Genomic DNA, 20682 nt, shown 5'->3' on the forward strand with positions numbered 1-20682 from the left:
TTCATGAAATGTCATCCCTACTGGATTCCATGGTGAGCTCTAAGTGATATTATTAGAAAGTGGAAGTGTTTGGGAACAACAGCAAATCAGCCACGAAGTGGAAGACCACGTAAAATCGCAGCGGGGTCAGCGGCTGCTAAGGAGCATGGTGCGTAAAAGTCGCCAACACTGCTGATTCCATAGCTGAAGAGTTCTGAACTTCCACTGTCATTAATCTAAGCACCAAAACTGACGGGAGCTTAATGAGATGGGTTTCCATGGCCGAGCTACTGCATGCAAGCCTTGCATCACTAAGATCAATGCCAAGTGTTGGATGGAGTGGTGCAAAGAACACAGACACTGGAGCAGTGGAAACGTGGTCTGTGCAGTGAAGAAGCACGCTTTTCTGTTTCACAGTCAGATGGGCCAGTCTGGGTTTGGTAGATGCCAGGATAACATTACCTGCCTGACCAACTCTATATTAAAGTGTATGAATTTGAATGTAATGTCATTACAGTCCCTGTTGGTGTAATTTTCAAGTGTCTGAATACTTTTGTTCATATAGTGTATATACCACTTACTTTGCAATAACATTACTCAAATGGATTTCAGTATTGCTGGCACCCAAATTTATGTATCCTTTTTGGATCTCTCACCATCTGGGTTGGCATGTGTTACCAGATGTCTTTCTGCCATTTCATTTTGGATGCCGTGTAACCACCTCAAATCTGATCTTCAAAAAGCTGATCAATACTTACACCAGCAAACAGATGCTACTTACCTGACATCTCTATCGGTTGACAAACCTTTTTGCTCAAGCTCACTGCTTAGAAGTCGCACTTGGTGTAGAATTGTCCTTTGTTCCCCACACCCAATCTGTCTCCAGGGGTTGGGTACCTTAATACAATGTATAGAACCCCACACCACATACCCTAACATAATCACACTGATAGTGTGTTCCCCGACATACTCTTCACACCGACTACTTACAGTACAGATTTCAAACGATTCCAATGAATGAAGGGGCCGTCACGTAGAGTGACGTCACTTTCATGGGCGAATGCATTAATGTTGGTGTTAAGGTGTTCATTTAAGAAGGCATCGGCTCTACAATGTGCTTTACAAAGACTTGTACATTGTAGAGTCGGAGCATTCAAAACATTTCTAACCTTTTTTCTACTTATCTAAAAGCAAAAATTTCCAACATGATCCCTCTACTCAGCCCAAGCTCTGCACCACTTATCCACAGTCATTGCTTAATACAATTCCCAGTTACACTGTGGAAGTCCTTACTTTGCACAATAAGACTTTGCCCAAGCTCCAAACATACACGTATTCCCTCAAAATATTGCTTTTCATATACGCTTAAAATTTCCGAAACTATCCTCCCTAGGCTTTTGTACCAGATTGCCAAATCTCTAGAAATTCACTTAATTTACATTAGTCTTTCTATACTAAAGCAACCTACTAACCCTCAAACCTACATTAATATGTTACCAGTTTATACAGATCCACTGACCACTTTTTCCCCTTGCAATCTTTCTGGGCCAACATAAAGTTGGTGGCATTTAAACTCCTATTACACTATAGATTATACCTTACTCTAGATGGAAAGGTTGTGAGCAGGACCCTCTCATATCGTTGTATATTTGGTAATACCCAATCTTTTATTACTGTATTCTCAGTCTTCAACTATTTTATGTGGCACATCCTTCCTCTATATAAATGTTTATGAGCAGGATTTAAGAAAAGATACCACTGGGAGAGTAATTTTACAATGTAACTTGAAATTAATTGTCCCAAGTCCTAAAGCTAAGCCTACCCCAAGTTTAAGACCTACTGCCAAGCCTAGTTTAAGCTCTAAATTGTTCCCATATTCTAATACAATTTTTAATACTACTCCAGAGACATGAGCTTTGAACAGTAAAGCCATACGATTAATTTACCCAGCTGGAGAAGGAATCTAAACAGAAAATACTAACAATAAGGCTGAGTTCAGTAACAAATCCAATAGTTTTCATGTTATAACAGAATCCTATTTCAGACATTTTGAGCAACAAATATCTAATTTTTTTTTCTAAGTCATGAGGGAAGAAGAGGATAGAAGACCAAGACAGAAATGGAACAGCACTCAAATAATTCTTGGATCTCTCATAAGACTCGTGCCTCATACCAAATCTGTTCCTTTATTTATGGTTGTAACGTATTAATAAAGCTCTCCCAAATTCAGTATCTCCTTGTTTGTGATTCTGTTTGAAGACAGGCTTCCAGCCAATCCATACGGAGAGCAAAGAAACCTTTCTCTAAATGAAGGGAGGGGACGATACGTTTCTAGGAAATTGTGAGTGTATAAATTTTGATCATGTATCCAATCTCACGTATCTCAACATGGCAGTGTGATTATATTCTACTACTTCTGGGAAATTAATACCTCATCAGCAGCAGCAGATATATAGATAGATAGATAGATATATATATATATATATATATATATATATATATATATATATAGCTCCACTGTACACAGAACTCATTCACATCAGTCCCTACCTCATTGGACCTTACAATCTAAATTCCCCAACATACACAGACTAGGGTCAATTTTGATTGCAGACAATTAATCTATTGCTATGCTTTTGGAGTGTGCAAGGAAACTGGAGCACCCCTTCATTTCATATGGATTGACTTTCTTTGCTTATATGAGGTCGTTTGTTATTCCAAAAAAAAGGCCTCCATGTGGTCCTGTCTAGGTTTGGATTTAGCAATGTTAGTCAAAAGTTTACTTGTTTTGCTATCCCAACGATATGTTTCTCTACATTTTTCACATCTGGGTCAGAGACCTATGTATTGAAGTGACAAAGGGACAGATATTGCTGATTGTGTTTCTCGCAGTTATTTAATTTCCTGTTTGTGAACAGGTTCAAGTTTCCAAATTTACAATTTTCTATATATATTTATTTATTTTAAAAAAAAATTAGTCCCCCTCATCCCATTCTGTTAGTTATCTATGGCCAAGCCCCACCAACATATAAATAAAACACACAAATGCATTATGATTATTGTTTTTATGATGGAAACCAATCATAATGAAAAAAGAGCAGTCTGTTGCCCCTGCACTTCTCCCACCAAGGGCTTGCAGAACACAATGGGGCAGAGCGTGGTCAGTGAGAGACTTACAATTTCTCTATGCTCTAGGGGCACGACATATGCACAGAGAACAGCGGTGCAGTGTTACACGGCACATGCAGTGATCCAAACAAAGGGGGCACCAGATATCCCAGCCTTGCTGCCACCTGTTACGGCTCATACCCACCAAGATAAGCTTTTCGAACGGATAGTGTTGAGGTCTTCACCTTTAGCAGCCGCCTTTCCTGTAGCAATAGTAGTCATATTAATGACTCCCACTATACCGACATCAGTTACACCTCCCAAAAAAATTGGATTTCAATAATGCCTACAGAAAGAAAATAATGACTTACAATAAAAAATAACAGTGTCGATAGCCGATATCCTTACGCTACATCCAGATTGCTGTCAATGCCGGCAGTTTAAAGTTACGTCACTGTTCATAGCTGCAGTGATAAAGCGCCAATGGCAGGACCCCATGACTTTCATATCTCATTTACAAGTTAGGGTTAGGCATTAAATACAAAGAGATCACTGCAACTATGAACCGTTTATTTTCTTTCTGTAGTCATTATTGAAATCACTATTTTTTGGGAGGTATACACAGTGTTGCAATTGCCACCATCGTCAAATAGTACCCAACCCTCCCGTAGAGCTTTATATACTCACAGGTCTTAATCTCACTGTAGTAAAAGCTCATCTATGATGGCTGTAGTGCAGACTGGAGCAGGTGGTCAGTGACAGGCCGGGGTCAGGGGTTCATAGCAGACAGGAAAATCGGTATTCAAGCAGAGGTCAGGGTCACAAGCAAAACACCGGAGTCCAGTATTCAAGAAAAAGGTCAGAGCAACAGGCAAGGTATAGGAAAGGGTCACAACAGAAGGTCAGCAAACAGCACAGACTGTGAACGCTATAATCGGCAGGGAGGCTAATTCCTCCCTGCCTTAAATACAGAAAACAACCAATCATTACCCTGCCTGCAAAGTGCTCTCAGGAGGTGCCTAATTAATAGATTAATTAGCCAACAGGCTATAAATCACTATATGCACACGTGGCCGGCTGCCCAGTGTTGCTGGGATGTGGCGCTGCTTAGAAATTGTCCAGACTGTCGCCATGGGCATGGCGGAAACAGGAAGTGACATCCCAGCTGTCACGCAGCTGGAGGAGGCGAGCCACAGATCGCCGCAGCTCGTAACGCTACCCAAGGGGAAACCAGACATTTGTGGGTCGTATGGGAAGATGTTACCGCATGAGCTGCCCTAAAAAACTGCACCTTTTGCTACTGTGGTAGTTATGTCTCTGCTTATGGTGTCCTTCCACAAATGAAGTCCTGCTTATCAGTGGCCAGTGTAATTAACTGCTGCAATCATAATGTGAGCAGTTCCTAATAATGACTTTTAAAGTAGCTGCGGTTGTTTTCCCTCAGTTTTGGTGACTTCCAGCTTATATCTGTCTGTCTCTCTCGGGCATTCCACTATGGGCAATTAACTGTTTTTAAGCAATTTAAAATACTTGATGCATGTATTATAAAACTGGAAAGAATTGTACAGTATATAAGGGGCTGGTGTGTATTGAAGAAAAATAAAAAGCTGCAGTATCCCTTCTGGCCTATAGGTGGCAATATACATCCAAATCCAACTATTTATTACACCAGTCATTTCCAACCTGTGTGTCAGGACAATACCTGGCTGGATGTGTGACAGTAACGTTATGTAATGTCCTTAAATGTGAACTGTATTGTAATTAAAATGAGTTTGCCATATCTGGCTTGGTTTTTATATGTACCTCTATTTACCACAATAATTTCACATTGATACATGACAGAAAATGTGTCTGCTGGCATCTTGTTCAAGGGATAGGATGGTGACAGCCAGAACTAGTGGAGGCAGCAGCCTCCCAGCTCCACCGCTCTGGACAAAACTTTTTATGTTCGGTGTGATGTTCGTCAGGGTGACGCGAATAACTGCATCCATACAATGACTTAAATCAGATTATTGACTAAATAGATAGGAAATTGGGCCCATCTTTTAGTGATTAGCTGGAAAAACTAGTAGGGTTGATAGAAATGTATAATATTCAACAATAACCAAATGAGGGTTAATAAGTAATATTTATAAAAATAGAAAGCAAGTAAAGCATGAAAATAATTTTTCAGAAAAATTCACTAGGCTGATATTTATATTAAAAAGAAATGGATAATTACTTATATACTGAATATATTATGTACAGTGAAGGTAAGTCTGTAACATGCTCTATAATGCCTTTGACTTGATTAGCGGTTTCCCTCTTGGTGCCTAAAAAATGATGAAAATAACTGAAGCTTAATCCTGAGAAGACTGGAGAATATTTTGATTTGTAAAGCAAAGCATTAGATATATCTACTGAAACTGAAGAATTGAAGAGGGTGGTGACTCCCAGACAGCGACTGAGCATGTGCAGGACTTAAGTGGTCTTCTCTGATTGCGACTTCTTTCTATAATTGCAATGTCACTTAAGTCATGACCTTAGACAGAGATGATATCTGCCCCTCCACACCATAAATTCTTAATATAATAACATTTATAATAAAGACACAACACCAAGCAGTGGAGAGAAAATGGTCACAGCCTTTTATTTAGTTATCCACATCCTATCCTTGAGAGGGAAGTCGGGAGCAACCACGTGCCCACAAGGGCCATAAAACCTACCAAATCAGGGGTCACACACGCCATGCTCATTCAGCTGGCCAAATAGCCTTCTGTCCTGGTAACAACCCATTCTGTAGGCTGGGAACCTATCAGAACTGTCGCTCTGCCAGTTCACGGAGTTCCCTATAAACAACCATACAGCCCCACCTAAGGGGTATCCAATAAGCCCCCTAACGTTAACAGCAACACACACACTGTGACAAATTCAACTTGACAACTGCATAGAGCAACATCACCATTCTTTAATTTTCATACAAATATCTCCATTTGTTTTCCTTTCCATTTTTTAGAAATCTTAAATTATTTTTTCTTTGTTACCGTATATACTCGTGTATAAGCCGAGTTTTTCAGCATACTTTTGTATGCTGAAAAAGGGCACTCGGCTTATACACGGGTGAACTTACCTGGTGTCCGGTCCCTCGGCTTCAACTTCTGCATATGCGTTCCAACACAGGAAGTTCGGCATTTGGAACGCAAACTTGCGTTCCAAATGCCGAACTTCCTGTTGTTGGAACGCATATGCGTTCCACTGCGGGGTGGATTTACAAGCCGTTCGATCACATCTTCTGGGTCTCCAGGTTTTGCCTTGATTTAAACAGCACCAGTACCTCTTCTACTTCTTAATGATGGTTCTGACAGGGTAAGTTCCTAACTGGAAGCATTTTGCTATATTTGTATAGCTTTTCTCTGCCTTGTAACTCTGAGTTACCGTTGTTTTGAAGTCCTCAGTCAGTTGCTTAGAAGAACTTGCATGCTTGTTGAGAGGAGGCATAATATCCTTATATATTTTCTGACTCTCTCTCTCTCTCTCTGATTTTATAATCATTTATGAATGTTCCTTGTCATCTAGCTAAAAAATGATTTCATAGATTGAACCTATCATTTTTATTTAGGTTTTTAAATTAGCGCTCTTTTCCACCCTAGGCTTATACTCGAGTCAATAAGTTTTCCCAGTTTTATGTAGTAAAATTAGGTGCCTCGGCTTATATTCGGGTCGACTTATACTCGAGTATATACGGTATATTTTCTTTTTAAGAGGAAACAATACAAAGTTCACATAACAAACCAATACAACAATGCACGCAATAAAAACATTCCTTTCTTATACACCTCTTGCCTCCTAGCTGGGTTGGGTTGCCTCTGTGTGTTTTGCTGGAAAGAGGTTAGTGAACACACCCTCTGATTTCATTTGACGCTAAAGCCTGGACACCGTTCACCTCCTTCTAAGCCCTTCACTTCCTTTACCTCCTTCAACAGGGTTAGTCTTTTTGTGGTGCCCCAAAATCTGAGTACCCTGGGGTGTATCTATATGTTTTTAATTTGTTAATTTAATTTGTTAATTGTTAAAAGTGTTTTATAAAGATTTAAAAAAAATATATATATATTTTCCTGAGGGAGAAGTGACAGTTGGGAGTGGTTGGTGGTTGCCGGGAGTAACAGGAAGGAGGAGTGTGTGGCATAGCAACAAGTCCACTAACTTTGGTAATAACTGTGAACTCCCAGAAGGCAGTGGGGAGAGGAAAGTTCTAGACTTCTGAGGGAGAGAGATCCCTGTGTCTGCATAGACTGAAAGAGTAAAATAGGGACAGAATGAAAATCGGACAAAGTGATCTATAAGCAGATTAAAAGTGAAGTAAGTGTAAGAAGAGAAGAGGATAAGAAGTGAGCCAAAGAGAGGTGTGAGTAAAAAGGAAAGTACTGAAAACAAATAAGCAGTATAGAGATCTGTGACATCACACTAAACAGACTGAGCTATGTACTGAGAACAGTGTGAGAGGAGAGAAAATAGAGAGGTCTGTGAATACACACAAAAGAGACCGTGTAATACAAAAGATCATCAGCTTATTTGGCGTGAAAAAGTAATTTATGGGCCCCAACCACGTGCAGCACTTCTACTAAATTCCTGTGCACAGTTCAACCCAGGACTGAGTGTAAAATATGGTAACGTTACCAAGATAATATTGGTGCACCAAATGTTTTAGTTGAATATTAATGTTGTGATTTACCTGAAAATTGATTTATTGATATTATATGTTAAATGCTATTGTGCTCTATGTTGATCAAATTAGTGTTTTGTCATTGCCATTGAGTTAATAAACCCAAGTTATTTGACCAATCCTTGTCCCTCTCATTGAAGTATTTATCTCCTGACCACCGGATGTCCGAATAAAAAAGAACCTGAATCGTGTCTGGAGGACAAGGTAAGGGAAGGAAATCCCATCAGTACTCGGCCACCACATAACTTTGGCATCACGAACAGGATCCGAGTGCATCAGGAGAGTAATACCCTCAGTGAAAAATGGATCAGCAACCGGCAGGGCCCATAACCCCACCATACTATTTCGGGGCCCTATGGCTCCCGACGTACAGTGGGGACGACGACGACAAGCTACAGAAGACTTCATTCACAGAATTCGAGAACAAACTGGAATCCATGTTCCGACTATACCCGTTGAATGAACAGCAGAAAGTGGAGATCAAAATAGGGCAACTCACAGGGTCGGCGCTCAGAGAAGTAATCTCATGGCCGATGGACGACAAGAAAGAAGCGGCACAAGTTTTAAAAAAAATTTCCACAATGTTTGAGACAAGAACTCTTCCGGAGTTGAAGATGAAACTATATGCTCGCAAGCAACAACCGAACGAGACACTGCGGGACTATGCCCTGAGCCTACAAGAGATGTTAAGAGCCATTCAGGCAGTGGACAAAGAGGAAGTACGAAATGCGGACGAAGCCCTGACCCTACAGTTCGTAGAAGGAGTCGCCCAAGAAAGCGTTAAGATTCAGCTACAACTGCCAGGCAAAACCTTCCGAGAGTTTAAAGAGACCGCCATCGCCATTGTCGGTAACCAACGGGGAAGGGAGGAAGAATACCCAGAATTGGTAGGCTTCAGAGAAAGCGCAAGCTCGATGGGAGCCATAGCAAGCAGCACAGAAAAGTCAACACGGGCTCAAGAATCGGTAATACAGAGCGGTCAGTATCCCACCGGAGACCCAATGCAAACGCTCAAAGAGCAAATGGAGGAGCTTGCCGTCGGAATGGCAGAAATCCAGCAAGAGATGTGCCAAATGGCGAGGCCACCGGCACCCACCTACGGGGAACCAGAGTGGAGGCCCGAAAGACAAAGACCAGTCCGAGGCAGGTGGGAACCACCTCGCGAGTATGTACGGCGATCGCCCAACCAATTCGATAGTCAAGGGCGCCCGATATGCCGCCGGTGCCATGGGATAGGACACATAGAAAGAGACTACATTTTTCCTACTACTCAAACAATAAGTCTTCTCTGCTCACAGTGACAGCAGGATCTGAGACCAGCTCCCTGCTGCTGTGATGACCCATCAGCTGACTCCTATCATCATCATCTTCATATATAGCACCACTAATTCCGCAGAGCTGTACAGAGAACTTACATCAGTCCCTGCACCATCAGAGCTTGCAGACTAAATTCCCTAACACACACACAGACCGAGACTATGGTCAGTTTGATACCAGCCAATTAACCAACTAGTTATGTTTTTGGAGTGTGGAAGGAAAGCGGAGCACCCGGAGGAAACCCACGCAAACACGGTGAGAACATACAAACTCCACACAGACCCCTATCGAATACTTTCAGGGCCCGGAACGGAGCAACAGAGATCCTACCACATTCCACTAAGTAGAGCCAACGACAGATGTGCCTCAACATCAAAGAAGTTGAACACCTATGTATTAGTGAACCTAACCACCTGTTAGTTTGTGTGGGTTTTTTGTAACACATCTAAATGCAACAGTTATAGAATGCCTTACACAAGTTTGCACTGCACTTTCAGTAAACACATTCAACAATTCATAAAGACGTATCGTGAGATATTCTATAAAATGTCCAAAAATGGACTAAAAGTTACTTCTGTTGTATATTCTACAGGAATTTGCACCATTATAAAGTAATTCTTAAGTCCTGTACATTAAAATGTACACCCGGGATGAAAACTGGTCATGGTTATAGTAATTTATAGAACATTATCATAATGGCTTTTGCATTTGAAACTATTGTTAAAATAGAGGGTGGTAGTACAAATGCCAAACTAAATAAACTATTCATAATATTGTGTGTTTATTCTAATTTTGTTGTGTGTAAAATCAGTTTAAAAAAACATTACAAAAATGTTTGGAGTTATTTTATATATTTTGAATTTAATTATTTTTAAAATCACATTTACACTTTTAAAAATGACTTTCACAATATTAAAGTACTATATCTATGTAAATTATTTTTACATTGTATAGAATTTGATATATAACAGAAATTTTCTTTAACACCAAAAATTAATAAACCAGAACCTTTCACCATGACCCTTTCCACCTGGTACAAAGGGCTTTGCTCTCCAATCTACTACTTAACTTCTATTGCAGTTGCCTGTGCAGAATTAATATATGTCCAACACCCCTCTCATCAATTAATGAATTAATCACAGATTTTTTTTACAGGGTGAAAAGGGTCATGTAGGAGGGTCTGTAACATAAAGAAAAGAGACTATCAAAGTGTCACGGTCACTAAAATATATACTAAAAGTAAAAATGTTTTTCTGTAACTTGTTACAGCATTGTTTTTCTGGTATGTCCGTTTGCTTAAAAATCTGTTTATTCACATTAAATAAGTATTGAACACATCAACATTTTTCTTAGTAAAAATATATATTTAATGTGGCTATTGTAATGAAATTTACACCAAATGTCAGCAACAACCCTTGTAATCCACACATGCAAATAAATCAAACCATAGATATCCATAATTTATGTTTTGTGTAGTAATGTGAAATGACACAGGGGAAAAGTTTTGAACACGCTTCCTGAAATTTATTTAATACTTTGTACAACAGACTTTGTTGGCAACGACAGCTTCAAGCCGCCTCCTGTATGGAGAAACTAGTCGCATGCATTGCTCGGGTGTGATTTTGCCCTATTCTTCAATGCAAATAGTCTTCAAATCTTGAAGGTTCCATAGGCTTCTTCTATGAACTCTGATCTTTAGTTCTTTCCATAGATTTTCTAATGGATTCAAGTCAGGTGTTCTTTCTCTGAAACCAATTGAGAGTGTCCTTGGCTGTGTGTTTGGATCATTGTCTTGCTGAAATGTTCACCCTCGTTTCATCTTCAGCATCCTGGTAGATGGCAGCAGATTTTTATCAAGAATGTCTCGGTACATTTTTCCATTCTTCCTTCTTTCAATAATATGCAGTACGTCAGTACCGTGTGCAGAAAAACAGCCCCATATCATGATGTTCCCACCTCCAAACGTCACTGTTGGTATGGTGTTTTGGGGCTCATGTGCAGTGCCATTTCTCCTCCAAACATGGTGTGTATTATGGCATCCAAAGAGTTCAATTTTGCTCTCATCTGACCACACTATATTCTCCCAGTATTTCACAGGCTTGTCCAAATGTTGTGCAGCAAACTTTAAATGAGCTTCAACATGTATTTTCTTCAGCAAAGGAGTCTTGCGTGGTGAGCGTGCATACAGGCCATGGCGGTTGAGTACATTAATTATTGTTTTCTTTGAAACAATTGTACCTGCTAATTCCAGGTCTTTTCTGAAGTTCTCCACAAGTGGTTCTTGGACAACTCTTCTGATAAATTTTTTTCACTCCTCTGTCAGAAATCGTGTGAGGTGCACTTGGTCATGGCCAGTTTATGGTGAAATGATGTTCTTTCCCCTTCCAGATTTTGGCCCCAACAGTGCTCACTGGAACATTCAGCAGTTTTTAGATTCTTCTGTAACCAATCAGTATGTTTTGCAACAATAAGGTAGCGAAGGTCTTAAGAGAGCTCTTTGCTTTTACCCATCATGAGATATTTCTTGTGTGACACCTTCGTAATGAGACATCTTTTTTGTAGGTCATCAGTTGAGGCTCACCCAGCTGGCATGATTGTTTTCTAATTACTGATAGATTTCAGCTGGTGTCTTGGCCTTTTTGCACCTCCCTTTCTTCATGTGTTCAATACTTTTCCCCTGTATCATTTCACATTATTACACAAAACTTAAATTATGGACATCTATGGTTTGATTTCATTGTATGTGTCGATTACATGGGTTGTTGCCGACATTTAGTGTAAATTTCATTACAATAGCCATATTAAATATATATTTACTGAGAAATATGTTGATGTGTTCAATACTTATTTCAGCCGCTGTATAGAAATGCTCAAATTATCTGAAACCAGTTTGGAATCCAATCATATTTTTGCCTACATCAAGGGCCTCAGTCTTGTTCAAGGTACGATCATAATTTCTGGGCAGATTAATTTTGGGTCTGACTGCCACAAATTTCAAGTTCATAGTTCGACGTCACAGCTCACTGTTATAAATAAAGTAAACAATGTCCTTGTTTTTTAAATATAAAATGGCTACTTTTCAAAGGATTTTTAATACTTTTTAAATTAGAACAGCGGACATTACTGTGCTTGAGTTCCAGGTTCACACGGAGAAGTGTTAAAAATACTTTACAATGTAATATTTGAAACATTTTTCAACCTGTAGCTCATTTTTAAACCTATCCTAAAATAAAGAGTTTGACGTAAATTTTCAAGCTTCAAATCCGATTTAATGAAAAATTAGGCTTTGTGATTGCAGTAACGCATTACCGAAGGTAATACGGGACCGCAATAACCCATATTTTCGTTTGCAACCCTGTGGGGTTGAAAAATCAGCCTTATTGCGTTGCCGCAGATTACCTTTGGGCCCTGTACCGGCATGTTACCGCGATCCTGGGACCTCATTGAATATGTCCCTTAGAATAAAACCACCCTGTTATTTCCTGCACATTATATCAGAGGGGAAAAAGTGCAACTGATTAGAGGGAACTATAAATTTGTAGTTAACAAACTGACTGTAAATACATTTCTGTGCCTAATGCTGACCACACACGCAGCAATGTCGCTATTGGCCCAATATCGCATTGTGTGAGAAACAACAATATGATCTTTCCCACATACCTGACCTATTATTATAAACGCTGCCAAAAGAGGGCTGCAGGTCACAGCCATCAGCCTGTGTGTACAGTCGTCTTCCTATCGGCCTACTCATGCTGGCTCTTGGCCAGTTTGCCCACGGGGCCTGTTGCCCAGCTCTTGCAGTGAGTGGCATGGTCGGCCAGTGTGCCAGTACTGCATACATCATAATTGGGCAACCTGTGGATGGACAACTGCTTTGGAGCTACAAGTCCCATCAGATTGTGCATGCTGGGACTTGTAGTGTTACAACAACTGGACAGCCCCAGTGTGCACAAGCAGTATAATCTCAGCATTGTATACAGTTGAGTTAGGTAACATGCAGACTACAAGTCCCAGCACACTTAAACCTGTAGTTCCACTATAAATAGACAAGCCACAGGTTTCCTCTGTCCAATACACTGCTTCCTGGTCACCTTTTTTTATTTTCCGTGGTTCGTATTCTTATTTTGCTTTTGGGGAGGGGGTTGGTGACAGGGTTAGAAACAGTGCAGGATTACGTCAGATTAAAAAGAGTCCAGCTCTGGGCATCTCAAATTGTCTTGTTATTCTGCTAGATCACTTGCTCCAGCTACAGGGCTAGTCTAAGTCCTGAGTGCTAGCGATGACAGTTTTGTATACATGCTCTATCGTGTTTTTAATCAGGAAAAACTGTAAAAATGTATTTAATGTTTAGCAGACATTATGAACATCTTAATAAATATATTTCATGGGGAAAAAAAAACAACTTTTTTTTTTCTGTTTTATCATCAATACCTTTTATTATTAACAGGTGAAATTAATTCTATATTTCTTTTTTTTTTCTTTCCTGTACATTCACTTACGAATTTAAAATCCACATAGGTATTGTACGTATCCTGCAGTGTCTGGTCTAGTAGAGCAGAGGAAAACTGCACCCGAATTCATCAGCGCATGTATCTTCAGATCCATTCCTTGTTGTATTTGGGAGTGCGCAGAGATTATGTGCGTTGTAAAACAAACTCATGTTGCACTTAATACCCGTTCCTTGATGAATCAGACCCTTTGAGAAAATAGACAACCATAATTTGCCATTTGATCTAGTCAGGCAAGTCTGGTCTCAGGACTGGCCACCCATGATGCAGAGCATTTAATTGGCATCCCCATTACATTTTGGTGTGTATACACAAGAGCAAATTAGAGCAAAATAATTGGTCTGCACTGGCATGTTTGGTGGTGACTAATGTAAATGGAATCTTCCAAACCAAGAAATGAAATATATTAGTACAACAAAAATCTATAGGAAACAATGCTGCAGTACCACATAGGACCATCGGGTGTAGTACTTTTTGGTATGATGTAGTTTATAGACTATAATAGAGGAGGATTTGTGTTTAATATTGTGTTTCACATACTTGTGAGATCAGTTGTAAGGATGGAGTCCAGTTTCACTGAATTGTGTGCGCAGTTCTTACTTTGTAGTCCCCCTTTTAGAAATCTTGTATTTGCACCTGGGAATATTGTGCTTTGCCATTTGAACTTTTTGTCTGATGGTACATTTGCTCTTTATAATTGAAAGGGAAACAATTTTCGATCATGCTTTTTACTGAATTGCCAAAGGAATAATTGAACACATACTTGGCAATTGTTCATAATGAGAAGTTGTGAGTTGTCCTGGAAATATCCATATCCACAACTGCCATGACTGTTCTTACTGTATATGCTGTATAATTACCATGTATTCATTGTGTATAACATACAATAGTACTCTACTGAAATCAGGCCAGGCGATCTTTAAAGGCATGCGGATGCATCATTTTTGTAAATGAACCTGCAAAGCACCGCAGTGCCTATCATCCTGGGTGTTGCTATAATTTTACTACACTATATATGCTCCTTGTTTTATATGCTCTGTGTTAATTGTAACTATGGGATGTCTTGCAATTAGCAGTGTGCTTCAACAGCAAAATGGGTGTGGGCATGGTTTATCTCATGTGGATATGGTCCTATATAGCTAATAAAGTAATACAAATATTGCCAAATGGCCATTCTCAAATACATCACCGACCAATCTAATCTGACAACTATTCAATGCAGATACTGTTATAGTTACATATATACACATGAGTGTCTTCTCTGTACAGTGCTGCGGAATTAGTGGCGCTATATAAATAGATGATGATGATACAGATGAGTCAGCATTCTAATGACAGAATATACCATAAGGAGAACCTCCTAGTGACACTATACAATATAAAGTGCAGTTTTGTGACAGATATACAATACAGAGAGCATCTAAGTGACCAATATACAATACAAAGGCCATCTACTTTATGTCACTGATATAGAATATAGACAGCATTCTAATGACCTCTATACAATGCAGAGCGCATCCTAGTGACCAATATGCCATAAAGAGGGTATCCTAGTAAATGTTATACAATAAATATAAATATATAAATAATAAATATCCTAGTAAATGTTATACAATAAAGTGAGCATTCTGGTGACCAAGTGAATTGAAAGAAAATTCTAGTGACCTCTATACAATACATAAATCATTATAAATACTTTACAATACAATACACCGAGCATTGTAACAACTTCTATACCATACAGAGAGCATTCACGTGACCACTACATCGAACACAATGCCATACGTCCCAACTGTACCAATTTAGGTGGGACAGTCCTGATTTGAGGATTCTGTCCCACCATGCAGATTGGGACAGCTTTCTCCCGATTGGACCAGAATGGTGGGAGGAATGTATAAATCCATTTACTTACATCCAGTGGTGAACGGGTGTTGTATGAGCGCAGCAATCGCATGGTCAAGCAAGGACTGGCCAAGTGATTGAGAAGCACAATAAACGCCTGCAGAGGTGTGGACACCCTCCAAATGATATAACCACAACCCATCACCCTCTCAGACCCGATCTGAACAGCTACAATGTTGGGAGGTATGCAATGCACACTAGCAACTACTATGCAGTGACAACGCTGTTCTGGAGGCCACTATAAAATACAGATCCACCAAATCTCTGGTGGTTTTACAATGCAGGTCCCCTAAATTTCTGGTGGCTTTACTGTACAGACCAGTGGTGGAAGTGGAGGTGTATACGGTGGTATATCATACCGCCACGTCTGCTACTGACTTCACTGTAAAACTATCACATTCCATTCACTTTCATACCGCCACTTCTACATTGGCCACTGATACAGACCCCAGATATATGGTGGCATTACTATATGGGGATCAAGCGCAAGAGGAGACAGGGAAGTGGGAGGAGAGGAGAAAGGATGGAGAAGGTTATGTGGATGGCTGGTAGGCCTTGAGGAACAGATGGGTTTTGAGAGCCTGTTTGAAGGTGCTAAGATTAGGAGATATAGTCATCATTTATTTAGTACATTCCACAAAATGACAGCTAGAATCTGATTAGTTGCTATAGGCAACATCTCCACTTTTTCAAGCCCGCAGTTTACTAAATATACCCCTAAGGGTCTTACATCTGGTAACAAGCTTCTTGACTGTAATATATGACAGATATTGCCAATACACGGCTAAAAAGGTGTGATGACTACCGGTGTATGTAACGCCTCCTAGTGGTGTTTTAGTAAACCATGCACCCCAGTGAATACAGGGGTGCATGAGTTAGGTGTTTGTGGAAAGTAACTCAAGTTGGTTGCTATGGCGGCAAGCCAGGCTAGTCTGCTAGTGACTAAGAAGGAGAGGCTGTCAGCAAGGGGGGATTGGAGAAGATTAAGGAGAGAAATGCAGGAAAGACAGACAGAGGAAGAGACAGAGAAGAGTTGATGTGAAAGCTGGGGACCTTGGACAGTGGAGGTGAGTGTCCCAGGGTCCCCCAGCATAGCCCAGAAACGGATGAGTGACGGCTGCCGTCTAGGGACAAACACTACTGTCCCCTCAGTAAGAGTGGAGGAGCTCCATAAGGGGAAGGACCCCAAAAGGGTAATGGGGATTGCTGCATGCAGCAGAGTGGCAGCATATACAGAGGGGAGGAGTCCCTAATCCCAGTGAGGGGGGGACCCCATATCAACAAAGAGAACCCCAAGAGAGAGGGGGACATTATGCATGGAAGAGACCCTGGTAGAGTATGTGGCTGCAAGAGGCAGGGTAGCAGCAGTTGTGAGCTGGAGGGGCTGAGAGTACACAGAGAAATGCGTTGGGGCCAGAGGCTGTTCGTAGACAGAGGAAAATGTCAGAGCCCAAAGGAGAAATCATCCCCACAGAGGAGGGGTGAGCTGCAGTGACGTATGGAGTACTGGAGTGTAGGAGACATGTGAACTATGTTGTATAACATCTAGATAACATTAAGAACTATGCAGGAGGAGTAATGAGATATATTTGAAGCCATATTCATATTGCTCATTAAGAACTGTGCTGGAGAGAGTAAGGATCTGTATATATATATATATATATATATATATATATATATATATATTTCTTTATTGCTGCAACCATTATGATTATTGTGTTGGAGGAAGAGGAGTGTAAATAAAGAGTTCAGTTTGTCATAGAGATGGTCTGGCGCCCAAATTATTGTGACTTTTATTGCACTGCACCACAAAGTGACATCACCTGTGTCCCACTACTTACAAAGAAACACCTGTATGTGCAGGGACCCGCTGATCATTTACACCCATGCCCCTCAGCTAGCCAGGGCTTGAGAAGGAGGTGCACTGTGCAACCTGTACACCCCACACTACACTCAGTGACGCTGTTACATGTTATAAGCCTATTTTAAAGCCTTTTCTTTTGGGACACAGACACCCATTCATTGCCGGTTGTTGTGCACATTTCTTCTGCTTATTTACTTAATTTCATTTATTTTCATCACAAGTCTAGCACATGAGAAACAACAGACACCCTGCCATTTTATTGGTCATTGTCATTTTAAGGTTGCACTACCTAGTCACAACTCTATTGTTATTTATATTGCTTATATTGATCTAGCACTTAATTACATCACTTTCTTTACGTTTATCATGCTTTTGTACCTTTTTATAATACCAATTGCATTTCTAATGAAGTCTTCTTTTTAGTCACTATCTGCTATGACAACAGTCACACCCACAGATCATCACAGACCATGGTTACTGCATTCAGGTTTACCTGCTTAGTGACATACAGTAAAATCAAGATTAAAAATTAACGTCTTAAAATTTCCCATGCACATAACAGTTTTAGAAAGATGTATTTACCCACATGATTTTTTTACAGACAATCATAGAATAGTGTTAGGAGGATCTTAGTTTTTGAAGTGGACATGCCACGCATGCATACTATAAGTACACATTAAACAAATTTCTAATTAAAAACATATAAACATAGCTGCCCACTGTCCCTAATGTGCAGGTCTAGTCCCAGCCAGGATTACAAGATCTACCCCTGGAAATGTTTCAGTTGACAGGCAGTGTCATGATGTGAGGAGGTGAATGGGCAATTGGTAAAGCCTCAAACTTAGAGATAGTGAAAGGAACAAGGTCCCACAACAGCACTGGGTAGGGTTTCCAGGTCTCTGATTTGGAAGGATTGTAGTGTCAATCACAGCTCTATATGACGTTCATACATCTAGCTAGGAGCATGCGGCTATAGGGAGCATCTGTAGACACAGAGTTTTCTCTGAGCTTCATGTACCTGTCTCTATTCCGGGCATGACTCACACAGAACAGCAATGGAACTCAGTGTTCTAGTACATTTATTAGGACCTTACATACAGGTTTCTGCACAAGCTCGGTGATGCAGCCCGATTTGTCTCATGCAGCTTATCTTTATAGAGTTTGAAATCCTTTTGGTGTTATTAGAATTTAGTAATACTCTTTTTTTTTTTCTCCTTAAACAAATTTGATCAATTGTTTTAAACATACTCTCCTGCAACTATTATTAAATACATTACTTTCTCGTTCCTGACACCCTCTTTGTTTTTATTGCTGTCAGGAATTGGTTCTATGGCCTTGGAAACAACACAACACTGCTCTGTGGATACCGCCATTTCCAAAACGCAAAACTGACTTGTGTACCCAATGGCAACAAAAATGAACAACCCTATCTGGTAGATATAAAAGCCTTGAAGAAAAACATAGACAGCAATCTGGAAAATAAGACAATGGGCCTGATTCATTAAGAAACTTAGGCAAGAAATTGAGTAAAATTTCTTACCAAGTTTTCTGGACAAAACCATGTTACAATGCAAGGGGTGTAAATTAGTTTATTATTTTGCACATATTTTGCACATAAGTTAAATACTGGCTGTTTTCTTCATGTAGCACACAAATATCAAGTTTAAATTTCGGTGTACAAATAAGCTATCAATATTTGAGTGCTACATGGAAAAATAGCCAGTATTTAACTTATGTGCAAAATAATAAACTAATTTATACCCCTTGCATTGTAACATGGTTTAGTCCAGAAATCTTAAGTAAGAAAACTTACTCAATTTCTTGCCTAAATTCCTTAATGAATCAGGCCCAATGTAATCAGTGATACTTGCAGGAAGGCTTGTGCAAATCAGAACACTAATGTTGCAGAACAGCTGTATGTATGTTGCAATAATGTAATCTTCTTACATCTAGGTCCTGGACATGGTGACAAAAGATAGTTATATATATTTGCTTGTGTAACTTAAAACTACAGCTTAACAATAATCTGAATTTACTCCAATCTGTCATATTTTTGTTCAGTAGGTTATCCCCAGGCGGCAGCACCCACTAGTTGGCAGGAATCTCCAGAGCTACCTTCAGGGGCAGAACCCATTGAAACCACCCCATCTGTACGCCTGCATGATGTCACAGGGCCTCCCCCAGATGCCTCTGAGCCATATCCCACATACGGGGACACTCTCGGTAATAGTGATGGTATGTAGGATCTTCATGTACTCTGATTACATGGTTGGGTGATGAATATACTAATATATTTTCTCTGGAAATTGTATCATACAGAACAGATAAAAAACAAGTTAACCTATACTAGAGAATATTACACTCTAAAAAAAAAAAAAAAAAGACTCTAAATCAGCTTTTCAGGATCAGGGCTCTATGTTATTCCGGTCATGGCAGATAAACACTCAGGTTGCTATGCTTGACACTAATCAGAGAACGCCCCCCACTATTTGCACTTGTTAATAAGATATTTGGGACCTCTAGACAAGAAAGGGTTGAAACAGGGCTGATTGGATAACCCATGCTCTTCTATATATTGATGCATTGCCTGCAGGCCATTTTTTGTAGTTTGTAGGAAGCAGAACGGATACATGGGAAACATGCACATAAATATTATAGTATTTCCGTTACGGCTCTTCATGTAAAGTATATGTTCTGTCTCATATTGCATCTGTGACATTGGGATCAGATAGTGAGGTCCGTTTACCAGTGAATTTGTGGGATAAGGTAGATAAAATAGATGTAGACGTGAAAACAATAAGTAGGGTGGGGACTGTTCCTAAATGAGCTTACAGTCTCGTGGGAAAAATAGCACAACTGAGACAAGAAGAGCGAGTGTGGGTCAGAGTGAAGATTGGGACAGCAGAGAGAATGTACTAGGCTGAGTAATATAGATGTGAGTAGGTAAGGCTCCAAGAAAGATATGGGTTTTCAGAGGTTTGAAGGGGGAATCTGATTGGTTGATAGGAAATTACATAGGTGGGTAGCTGTAAAGTCTCATAGGAGAGAGAGATGGTTATCAGTGATGAGGTAAGGCACACACCAGAAACAAATTTAAAAGGGCATTAAAGCGAGTATTCTGATATGAAGTAGGTTTGGATGTCATCAGCATAAAGGTGGCAATGGAGGCTGAATAATGAATTAAAACAGATAATGGGAGTGAAGAGGGGGAAGTGCCAAAGGTAGAGATATATTGAAGGATCAATTGGATTGGTAGGAATCCATAAAACAAAGACCAATGGAGGACGCTGTGCAGGAGAATA

At 40.0% G+C, this 20682-nt stretch overlaps 1 protein-coding gene across 2 annotated transcripts in view; it reads left to right on the forward strand.

Moving 5' to 3' along the window:
• The window catches only part of SNORC (secondary ossification center associated regulator of chondrocyte maturation), a 36682-nt gene that overhangs the window by 13551 nt on the left and 2449 nt on the right, over positions 1-20682 (forward strand). The window contains exon 2 of one of the 2 annotated variants that reach the window (XM_075201752.1): positions 19442-19615. In XM_075201752.1, the coding sequence (XP_075057853.1) occupies positions 19442-19615 (174 nt within the window). The remainder of the gene's footprint in view (positions 1-19441; positions 19616-20682) is intronic. The other variant, XM_075201753.1, reaches the window with a different exon arrangement.

This window comes from Mixophyes fleayi, chromosome 3 (assembly GCF_038048845.1).
Source record: "Mixophyes fleayi isolate aMixFle1 chromosome 3, aMixFle1.hap1, whole genome shotgun sequence".
NCBI classification, from domain to species: domain Eukaryota; kingdom Metazoa; phylum Chordata; class Amphibia; order Anura; family Limnodynastidae; genus Mixophyes; species Mixophyes fleayi.